The 10,750-nt window shown below is 49.8% G+C and overlaps 5 protein-coding genes across 5 annotated transcripts; 3 read left to right on the top strand and 2 right to left on the bottom strand.

The window, feature by feature from the left end:
- Positions 1–168: 168 nt before the first annotated feature.
- Positions 169–1,569, top strand: BU24DRAFT_476903 (putative monooxygenase; the record flags this gene model as incomplete). The annotated part of the gene is made up of 2 exons (XM_033532951.1): positions 169–961; positions 1,009–1,569. Exons 1-2 carry the CDS (start codon positions 239–241, stop codon positions 1,567–1,569), a joined length of 1,284 nt encoding a protein of 427 aa, XP_033388196.1. The 5' UTR covers positions 169–238.
- A 374-nt stretch (positions 1,570–1,943) lies between these two features.
- On the top strand, positions 1,944–2,913 carry BU24DRAFT_128154 (uncharacterized protein). Its single transcript, XM_033520981.1, has 2 exons — positions 1,944–2,075; positions 2,137–2,913. The coding sequence occupies exons 1-2, from the start codon at positions 2,012–2,014 to the stop codon at positions 2,862–2,864; spliced, it is 792 nt and encodes a 263-aa protein (XP_033388195.1). The 5' UTR covers positions 1,944–2,011; the 3' UTR covers positions 2,865–2,913.
- A 164-nt stretch (positions 2,914–3,077) lies between these two features.
- On the bottom strand, positions 3,078–4,991 carry BU24DRAFT_489726 (cytochrome P450 monooxygenase-like protein). The gene is made up of 2 exons (XM_033533659.1): positions 3,683–4,991; positions 3,078–3,623 (listed from the first exon to the last, which is right to left on the bottom strand). The coding sequence occupies exons 1-2, from the start codon at positions 4,883–4,885 to the stop codon at positions 3,108–3,110; spliced, it is 1,719 nt and encodes a 572-aa protein (XP_033388194.1). The 5' UTR covers positions 4,886–4,991; the 3' UTR covers positions 3,078–3,107.
- A 2,559-nt stretch (positions 4,992–7,550) lies between these two features.
- BU24DRAFT_128109 (cytochrome P450 6A1) lies at positions 7,551–9,432 on the top strand. The gene is made up of 3 exons (XM_033520980.1): positions 7,551–8,041; positions 8,090–9,096; positions 9,153–9,432. Exons 1-3 carry the CDS (start codon positions 7,710–7,712, stop codon positions 9,338–9,340), a joined length of 1,527 nt encoding a protein of 508 aa, XP_033388193.1. The 5' UTR covers positions 7,551–7,709; the 3' UTR covers positions 9,341–9,432.
- A 588-nt stretch (positions 9,433–10,020) lies between these two features.
- BU24DRAFT_419463 (uncharacterized protein) lies at positions 10,021–10,630 on the bottom strand. The gene has a single exon (XM_033527225.1). It carries the CDS (start codon positions 10,582–10,584, stop codon positions 10,099–10,101), a length of 486 nt encoding a protein of 161 aa, XP_033388192.1. The 5' UTR covers positions 10,585–10,630; the 3' UTR covers positions 10,021–10,098.
- Between the last annotated feature and the right edge of the window lie 120 nt (positions 10,631–10,750).

The following is a 10,750-nucleotide window of genomic DNA, read 5'->3' as shown; positions in this document are numbered from 1 at the left end:
ACATCTTATATCTGACCTCAGCGCTCCTCATGATGGCACTCAGACACAGAATAACCAGATTTGGGCGGATCATTCTTCCCTGCGTCCGATATATTGTCCTTAATATTTAAAGACCTGGTCTGCTACGACCCAATATAAATAAATACTTGTTAATCACGCAACTCATTATATCACTTGTCATATACCCGGTCGTGACCTCCTCACATTTCAAGGTTTACTGTCATTTTTCTTTTCGAAAATGACAGACACAAAGCCCCTCTCCGATGTTCGAGTTCTGATAGTTGGCGCTGGCTTCGCCGGCCTGACAGCCGCCATTGAAACCCGAAAGCGAGGCGCATCAGTCATTGTCTTCGATGGAAATAAAGAGCGGAGACAACTCGGCGACATTATCTCATTTGGCTCCAATTCAGGCCGCATTTTTAGGAGCTGGCCTGGTGTCGAGGGGAAATTGGACCCAATCTGCCATCACAGTGATGGCCTCGAGTTCCGCGCTTTCGATGATGAGTTTCTGACGAAGCAGATCTGGGATTCCGAGGCCAACTGGGGAAAGCGCTTCAACGGCCACAGGGGCGAAATCCACGAGGCGGTATGGGATCATGCCGTCGATCTGGGTGTGGAGATCAGGTTATCATCTAAAGTGTCAGAGTATTTTGAGACTGATAATGAGGCTGGTGTCATAGTAAACGGAGAGCGCTTTGCTGGAGACGTCGTCTTAGCGGGTGATGGTGTGAGAAGTACGGCAAGAACGATAGTCCTTGGGTTCGAGGACAAACCAAAGAGCAGCGGCTATGCTGTGTACCGGGCATGGATGGGTACCGAGGGACTGAAAGCCAATCCATTGACTGCATGGTTGGCAGACCCGACCATTGACCACCACGTGGGCTGGCTGGGGCCCGATGTCCATTTCCTGGTAGCTACGCTCCAGAATGGAACGGCTTGTAGTTGGGTATTGACACATAAGGTAATGCAGTTTCTTGTATTCGTCAAGTACATGCTGACAGTCCGCAGGATGAAGCTGATGTGGAAGAAAGCTGGAACGCTCCGGGCGACATAGATGAAGCTGTCAAGTCTGTAGAAAATTGGGCCCCTATCGTGCACGCTATCATCCGTGCCACACCTCAAGACAAACTGATAGATTGGAAGCTCGTCTTCCGCGACCCTCTACCAACCTGGATCAGCCCCAAGCGCCGAATAGCTCTCATGGGTGATGCCGCCCATCCATTTCTTCCGACCTCCATCCAGGGTGCTTCTCAGTCTATGGAAGATGGGGTTACCGCAGCAATATGCCTTGAGCTCGCCGGAAAGGCGAATATTCCCGATGCTATTCGTGCATACGAGAAGTTGAGATACCCACGAGTGCTTGCTACGCAGCGAACTGGTATCACGAACCGAGATAATTGGCACAAAGCGGATTTCGACCTGGTGAAGAAGAATCCGGAGGTTGTCAAACTGCCTCGACATGAGTGGGTGCTGAACTTCGATGTGTATAAAAACACCTACGACAATTACGAGAAGACGGTAGAAGAGCTGAGGGCCGAACCGGATTGGAAGCCAGACACTACGTTATAGCTGTAAGTCCCAATCATGTGACTCGTTCGTAGCTGAATATTGTAATCTCTTTCCGCAACCATTGCTATACGTCCATTCAACCTGTTGATTGCAACATGACCGCATGATTAACGGCCTCGAATATCTTGTGTGTACTCCCTTAGTAGAGCCTTTTCTACTGCCTATAGTAGTCTGTTATAGCTGGCCTGCATCGTAGAGTAAACCCATCAGAGAAACTGACTGCTTTATGAATGGACAGTCTCTGGTGAAGGTGGCGATACCTATTTGAAGCGTGTCGCTTCCTTTACTTTCACCTATCGGCCTTACCTTCTTCCGGCCGGCTCGCCTTCACATGAACGATTTTCTTTCACGAAATCTCTCTCCTCGCCGACCTGCTAATCGAGTTGGGGTTCTCGGATACAGATTTATACTTTACACTTCTCCACACTAAGTCGAGACGACAATGGAGTTAGAAGGCTCAGTCCAGACAACAATGGAGTGGAGGATCGATGACGAGGAATACCTGCGTAAGTTTTACAGCGAACCAGGCTCAGAAAACAGATAGTCCGGTGGTTCTAATGAAAGCAGGCATCCTACCCAGGTACTTCGCGATCACAGAAGAGACGAAGAAAGCGGCAGAACGGAGCATCATCACAGACGAAGACCCTTCCAAGTACTTCGCCCACTTCCTGGCATGGTTGGTCGATCCCCTAAAGGCGACAAGGCCGAACGAAGTGCTCCTTCGCAGCATTAGGCATGAGATAGAAAAGTTTGAAGACGAGTACACCAGTATCCGTGGGCTTTCTGATATCGAGCTCTTCTACCATGTCAAAGCTCTCAGAAGCCTGCACCATGTTGGACTTCAGATCAGATCCGCCCCTGGAGGTACTTTCAAAGCCATGAAGATAGGGGTTGAAAGGGCAAGGGATATGGGTGGGTTTCTAACCAACTGCATCATCGTGGAAAATGCATGTAAAGCTCGACAATACGTGGATATTGGGCTTCGACTTGATGTTGAAGATATCGAAGGTTATCCGATGACCGTGGAGGAGGCCGTCAAGTACTATTCCCCACTTTTGGGTCTCGTAGCACCGACAACAAGGAATAATGCATTCAAGAGCAATAAACTCGAGAGGCTTGACCGAGAGCTCGATACAGAATGGATATGGCTTTCTCGTCGTGAAGCTTTCAGGTCCGAAGTGTTGGAGAGAGCTCGGGGGACGGTCATTGACAGCGTTCTAGGAGAGCTGGACACTGAACAAAGCCAGTATTCTCGGGACGTGCTCAAGAAACGAGTCCAAATAGCTTATGATTAGGGGAGGCATGGATATAGAAACGTATTGACACCACAAAGCTCCGTCAACGCCATGGTTGATACGAGAAACTTTTGATGTTCAGTCATTCGAACGATAATAGCAAAATAGCACCTACGTTTGAGTCATACGTCTGTTCTCTCTTCACCCTTTTCTTCTAAAATAAAATATGTGCAAATGCTTGGGAAACCTATGCTAAATCTATCATAACCAAGTGTCCACATATATCCTCTGTAAAACCGCTCGCTACCTCCTCGCCCACCTCAACCCAATACTCTCAGGTGCCTCCATCTCATGCAACATATGTCCCTCATGATCAATCACCAGACTCTCCCTCCAAGCCCTCTCCGTCGCCTGCCTCGGACTCTCCCCACCCTCACACACAACATCGAGCTTCCAATCCCGAAACATCACTGCCAACACCGCCGCGATTTCTGCCTGCGAGAACCTCTTCCCGGGACAGACACGCTGGCCCCACGCCCATGGCAAGAAATGCTCCGACGTATCGGGCGCGAGGACTTCGTGTTCGAAAGTCGCCGTCTTACCTTCAAGCCCTGGTGTGCTGATGAAGCGCGAGGGGTTCCAAGTCATGGCGGATGAGCCCCAGTATCGGGGGAGAGTGTGGAGGGCGGGGAGAGAGCAGTGGACTGATGTTCCTGCCGGAATCGTGTACGATTTGTCGTTGACTTTGATGGGCTGTGGGGTGTTGTTCACGGTTTTGACGAGCTGGGATAGCGGGTGGCATATCCGTAGTGATTCCATCTTTGGGAGGTGTTAGTCGCGTGGCTGATGAATACATGGAAGCAGATAATATGACTTACAATGACAGCTTGGCATCGTTTCAACTTGAAGAAAGAATCGTATGTCCATGCGTGGGGATCGCTTCCGGAGAGGTAATGATTAAGTTCCTCCGAGATCCAGTCTTGCGTCTCTGGGTTCGCGGCCATGTGGATCAGAATGTTGGTGAGGCCAACGGCCGTGGTGTCATTTCCGGCGAATGCGTACACGAAAAGGTTACTTATGATTTCCGTCTCGGTCAATGTCATATTCCTTACGTTCTTGTCAGGCCCATCGACCTGGACCTCGTTGCACGCTCGAACTAATCGGGCCACGAGATTGTCTCGGTCAGGCTTCTTTTCGGCGATGTGGGCTCTTTCCTCGTTCATCAAGGTCAAAATGTAAGACCGGAATGTAGCCACTGCGGCAGAAGCTCGTTTGAATGATTTCGGGGTCCACCATGCTTTCAGGCCCTCCTCGCCAAAGACTAGAATTTGGATAACAGATATCAGGATAACTCCCAGGGAATCACGATACTGGTATGATTGATCATCGGAACGCTTGTTAGCATCCACTTTGCCGTACCCTTCGAAAGGGTAGGGCTGATCAAACAGAGCCGCCGCCAGGACGTTGAGCGTGAAGATCTTTGTATCGTCATGCACAGTCCTAATAGCCTTCCCGCCTTTCTGCTCAACCAACCAATAATCCAACATTCCCTTCGCTTGCGCCAGCGACTGAACCCAGACCAGTTCGTTATTCTTCTCCGTGAAGGTAACCGCCGTCATCTTTCGATGACGCTGCCACTCCTGATCGTCCGTCGTCGCCAAATTCTTCCCATACACATTGATAACAGCGAACTCCTCCATGTTCCGTCGGAAATCCGTCCTCCGCTGTAAAATGTCATATATCGTCTCCGCATTAGCCACGCAGAGCTGCAGACCCCCAGGATGCGCCACGAGAAACATTTCCCCATGCTCTTCGTGTATAGTCGCACGCTCATTTGCCTCCCATCCGAACGGGTAGATGCGCCTCAGACGATCTGTAGCTAAGCCGAACCGCTGCAAGAACTTCACGATCGATGTTCCGTACAGCAGCCAAAAGGGATTGATCGGTGCTACCCATCGTGTTATGTACGGAATACCTGACGCCTTCGCGATTGCACAGTTCCTTGCGAGACATTGTGCCGACCAGAGGAAGAATCCAATTGGAAGGGCGAGAATCGTGAACGCGATGGCTAGGAAAGCCATGTTGAAAATTCACTTATCCAAGGATTTCTGTCATGTGGGAACGCGTTTTTGTTGTAATCACTGTATGCGCGCCACAAATGGGCTTTCGCACGATAGAGCATTGGAGATTCCGCCATGGTCAGCGCTAAACTCGCCGGGCCTTCGTTAGGACAGGCCTGTCGCGTGTTGGCCAACTGCGCCGCAGATACCACTGGTAATCAAACACCTGGGACCTAATTGGTCGGGAGATTCGATGTCGAACTTCATCTCGAACTTGATTGTGGAATTGGAGGATCATGTATGTCTCGCCATTTCGGATGAGGGGAACAGACCCAATTTGCAGTGATGTTCACGCATTGTGGCGTAAAGACACCTCTATAGTAGGTGAAGTGATAAGCACGACCTGCAGTTGGTCGATGGGTAGATTGAATAGTAGGTTGCAAACGGTGATATTTCTCAGGGAGTTAGTAGAGTAGGGAATCGTCTAAACTCTTTCATGATTCCCTAATCTATCTACCTAATTATCGATATTAATCCTCCGAGCGCCGCCCCCGTGACCTCTGAATAGCCTCACTTAATGCCACCAAGGCCCAATTCAAGACCCGCTTGCTTGGTTTGTTTTTTCTTTGCAGAAACAAATGGTCTTATCTCGCCCATCTAGGGCTGAGAGCCCGTTTCATACAACTGCCAAAAACACAATTTCAACATATAACCTGAACAATGATCCTCGGCCAAAAGGACAATTTCCAAACCATGTACCTACGCGCGATCTTGCTGAGCGATTTGCGGTGTGCCGACTTCGATCCTGTCAACTGACCCTCAGGCGAGGACGATTCCGTAGCTCAGAATGCTCGAACATATCCATCCAAGTCTCTAAGAACAGGACGAAATCCCGTCTTTTCCATTGTATCGTTTGGCTTTAATCGGAGTTACTCATATGCTGCAAGACTTACCTCTCAATACCAACAGCAGAATTTCCGCCCCCAGCAACGGCAGCATGCTTCGCCCCCAACAATTCATAAACTTTGCCGCGTCTCGCCCCAGCCCCTATTGTAACTTTTCGTTTGTCCTTCAGATAGTGTAGTCTCCGAAAAATGTCTCACGTCAATAACTACAACGTCCTCGATGTTTGCGGAGCCCGCAGCTGGTGAATGTCGACCACTGCGAATAACAAACAGCTCAACTGACCAGGTACTCTTCGCGTCTTGGGATTTTGTTTTCGTTGATCGAACTCGTATGTTCAAATTTCAATAGCACTGCTGAGCTGGTTTGTTGTCTTGGGGCGAAAGATGCACGATGGTACTTTATCACATCCTTGGGTGGCCTAATACGCGTTCATGAATTTCGCAAAAGCGTCACTATCGGCCCATCGGCCGGCGGAATTGCACTAGCAGACAAGACTGATAGGAGGCGCTTGACAAGTCGTCCAGCAGCTTTCGATAAAGAATGTGTTGGATTCAGCTGTAGATGTCACATTGCAGAAGAAAGGATGGGGAGATTAATGACAATCGTTGTTCTGACTGAGAAAAAAGGATGATTGAGACAGAGGACGATTGAAATGTCTATGGTCGATTTAAGTGCGGCAGCAAGTCATAAGAGAATAGAATTAATGTTCAACTGTGATGCGATCAAAGATCAAATGTCCATCTAAGCCTTTGAGTGTTACCACATGTGCTTGCTTTTGTCACCCTCCACCAATGGCATGACGAGCTGGTTGTGCTGACAGGTATGCGACAAAAAGGCTCCGAAGGATGCAATGCTAGGAGATAGCTCCGATTACGCGTTTTTATAGTTGGACGCCTATCAATTGGGCCCAACGCATAATCACAACTAGGAAGCTTCTATTATCTGTGACCACCCTGTAATTCAGCTCTTCTCCAAAATCTGTAACTAATTCCATAGCTGTAAGAGCTTGCAGAAGTGCATTCGACGGATGGCTTTCTGTAATAATGAATGGCCTTGGAGCGTCCAACCGAGATGCTCGCTTGCAAGGATTTAGATGGAGCTTGCACAAGCGATGTCGAGGCTAGGGAGGGGCATTATTCCGTACAGGTGGCCCAAGTGAAGATCGCTGCATTGACTTGGTCGCGAAACGGCAGCCAGATCGGGAGGTCAACGACGACAGTGTTTACCCATTGATCGTGGTCTGGAACGCGCATAGGCAGCCCGGGCCGGGTGTATCTAGTAGAATTTGAGTGGGCGGCTGAGGCTGACAATTGCCAGTTCGCAAGTTGAATACAGGACTGAGATCCTGCCCAAGCAACATCGACCCTTCGTCTTCGGGGAACGTTCACGATTGATACGTGTCTGATTGAATTGGAAGCAACAGTGTTGGTGGATTTCCGATACTAGCGATAACACGTGACCAACGATCGCTACGTAAACGGAGAGTTTCAGGACGGATGGGCAAGATCCGGTCGTCACAAACCCGCGTCACTTTCCAACCGTCATCTATTGTTGTGCACCGCCAATGGCAATGGGTTGTCCTTAGTGGCTTTTGCGAAAGACCAGGTGTAGACTCCTCCATATTGTAACCGACAGCTACCAGCTAGGGCACAGCTAGGGCAAAGTGCACCGGCTCGAACGCTCGTACGCACTATGTTTCGGCAAGCCAACAACCGCCACTATGTATGGCCCTGGGCCTCGTAGCTCCGCAGAGAGCTTTGGCGTTGAAGCAGGGAGGGTTTGCTAGGGCTAGCGATTTAAGAAGGCGCGAATGTCGCATTGGCAATTGCCGCTACAAATATGACACTTTCACCTTGATGCCCACATCGGTTCAAATGGGAGTGAACCCCTCGATCTTCCCTTCATCCTAAATTCCACCGTTTATGTACTATCATCCATTATGGCAGTTCTAGATGCCATAGGGCGTGGGACGGGATCTCCTACTATCTCCCTACTCGTCTTTTCCTGTGTTCTATTCGTCATTTACGTATGCTACCACACGTATCAGCGTCGCGTCCCCTCAAACGCTCCACCAACAGTCAAGGGCGACATTCCACTCACGGGGGTTTGGGATTTCTGGACAAGACGATGGGACTTTTACAAACAGGAAATAGACAGAGCACCGACGGGAAACTTTAGCTTCCATGCGGGCCCGAATACATTGGTTGGGCTCTCTGGTGAGAAAGGCCGGAAACTCTTCTTCGAAAGCAAAGAGCTCGGATTTACGCAAGGGTAATTATGGTCACGAAGGCAGTAGAATTCATATTGATTATTGAACAGTTATGCTGTGCTGTTTGGTTCATCGCCAGAATTGAAGGACCACGACGATAAAGAGGGCATAGAAGACGACACGAATAACCACTTCCACAAGCGTATCACACATCTCCTCAAAAACGAACAATTCAGAAAGAAACTACCCACTCTCAAATCCGATGTGCAAGAAGCAATCGAGGCAATTCGGAACGAGCCCAGCGGCGTGACAAACCCCTTCGAGAGTCTCTATCGCATTGTGTTCCGTTTGACCATCCGCATGGTCGGCGCAGACGAAATTGCTGAAGATCCACAATTGCTCGAATCCTGCTTGAAATACTTCGAGATGATCGACCAAAGCGCCACCGCGGCCTCCGTCATGTTTCCCAAGTTTCCCTCTCCTGCTCTTCTCAAGCGAACCTACGCTGGCGCTCAGCTCTACAGGATGGTGCAGGGACTGGTCAAAAAGAGAGCGGACAGTGGCGAGAAGCACGACGATGCCCTCCAGTATATGCTCGATCAGGGCGACCGCATGTTCAAGATCATCGAATTCATCGTTGGCGCGCTATTCGCTGGTCTACTTAACAGTGGTATCAATGCAGCGTGGGTAATGTGCTACCTAGCTACATCTCCAGAGTGGCTTGCAAAAACCCGAGAAGAGGTCCGCCGCACGGCAGCTAAGTACGCCACTGACCCGAGCGCCCCGCTCTACGTCCAACTTAACGATGTACCACTCGAGGCATGGGAGGCGGAATTTCCTCTCATCGACATGTGCCTTCGTGACTCGATTCGTCTGAATCTTCTCGGGACCGCCTTCAGGAAAAACATATCGGGCAAGCCCATCCCCACAGGTCATGGTGACGAGGTCATCCCTCCTGATGCTTTCATAACTTATGCATTGGGCGACATTCACTACGATCCCAACATCTATCCCGACCCGCACAAATGGGATCCTGCAAGGCATATGCCCGACCGCGCCGAGGACAAGAAGGCACCTCACGCATTCCTCGGATGGGGAGTGGGACGACACCCATGTTGTAAGTCACAATAATCTTAACTACCGATTGAGAACATTGGGCTAACGGATCATCAGTGGGAATGCGCTTCGCCAAGTTAGAGCAGAATATCATCACCGCATACTTCCTCGCAGCCTTCGACTTCACGTTGCAGGACGAGCAGGGGGTCACAATGCACGAGGCACCGAAGGTCAACGTCAATGGCCATTCCGCCCAGAAGCCATCGCCGCGGCAATTCTTGAAAGTGAGACCGCTGGAAAAGTAGCTCCGTCTCTTCTCGAAGAAACAATACCGCACCGAAGATTATAATCCGTTGCCATATGTAATGTTCTCCATGTAGAAGAGCTTGAACATTTTAGTGCACGGATACGGACTTTGTATTCACATTTGTAGCGTTCAGTAAAGTTTTCGCGTTAACATAATCCAAAATTCTAAAGTACGCAGTACATATGGCTTTGATATTGCACGATGCTAGGTCTGAGAATCTTCCCGAACATCCACCTAAAGCTCCGAGGTCTATAGTAGTGACACACGATGGCTCATGCTGTGCAACAGATCGGTACCATGACGACGGCGTAGCAATGGGACGGGCCACGCGCCAACACAACCTTCTGAAGAAGTCGCCTCCACCAAGACCATGTGCGGAGATTCTATCTACTGGGATTCCTAGATCGTATTGTCATATCGAGAGGCGTTGTCCACCCGATACTGCCGTCTATGTCGTTGATGTTACCGAAGGCTCGGAAGCTGGGTTGTGTGGCTGCAGGAGAAGTTTACGCGACGGCACACAATCGTCCTTGTGGGTTTCTTGGAGGGACCCACAGGGCTGGGGGCGTTGTTGTTCCGATGGGTGAGAAGGTTTCTCTGTGCCTATATCGCAATGGGACGAGAGTGAGCGACTATCCGCGGTGGATATTTGTCGCATCGCTCGAAGTTTAACCCGCCACTGAATTCTTCCTCCATCGATCTCAGATACCCATTTTCCATCTTTAGGTCATTGAAATCCAATATTCCATCAATCTCTCAATCCGCACCCTCCTTCCCCACCTCCTCAACTACTGCCATTTGCTCCCTCCATACCTTCTCCACCAACCCCCTTTCCTTCCTCTCCCTCTTCTCCGCCTTCCTGCGTATCAAATTCCCCTTCCTATACTCTCTGTATGTCCCTTTGAATTCCACCTGTTTTCCAGCCGCGAGCTCAAATACCACCGGCTTAGGCTCGAACACAAACGTCGTCGCCTTTGTCTTTGGTTTTTGAACTACACATGGCGTGGAGATATCTCCCTGCGCGGCGGAAGGAGTAGGAGGAGGGTTGTAGCGAGGTCGTTCTATCACGACGCCGTCTGCGCGCTGGGTTGCGCGGTATGGTTTGGTGGGAAGTGATGGTGAAATGGATGGCGATGGCATTGAGAGATGGATGCGGAGGTTTAGGGAGGCGGTTTGTGATATCGATATTTCTTGGCCCCTGACATCTTCTGGCGGAAAAGATGGTTCTGGTGTTGTGCGCATTGTGTTGGTTTCAAGTTGTGTTATGCTTTGCTGTGTATTGCTGATGGTGTCTATTTATTATTGATTTTATCGATGTGACTGACGTATTTGCGAGATAGTGGCAGGTGCCATCAAAACAACCTCCTAATTATGATTCAAGTACGGAGTATATATGAATGTCAGAACA

This window comes from Aaosphaeria arxii (assembly GCF_010015735.1).
Source record: "Aaosphaeria arxii CBS 175.79 unplaced genomic scaffold BU24scaffold_2, whole genome shotgun sequence".
NCBI lineage: Eukaryota > Fungi > Ascomycota > Dothideomycetes > Pleosporales > Aaosphaeria > Aaosphaeria arxii.
The sequence above is the reverse complement of the archived record's forward strand: the minus strand, read 5'-3'. Positions and strand labels throughout refer to the sequence as shown.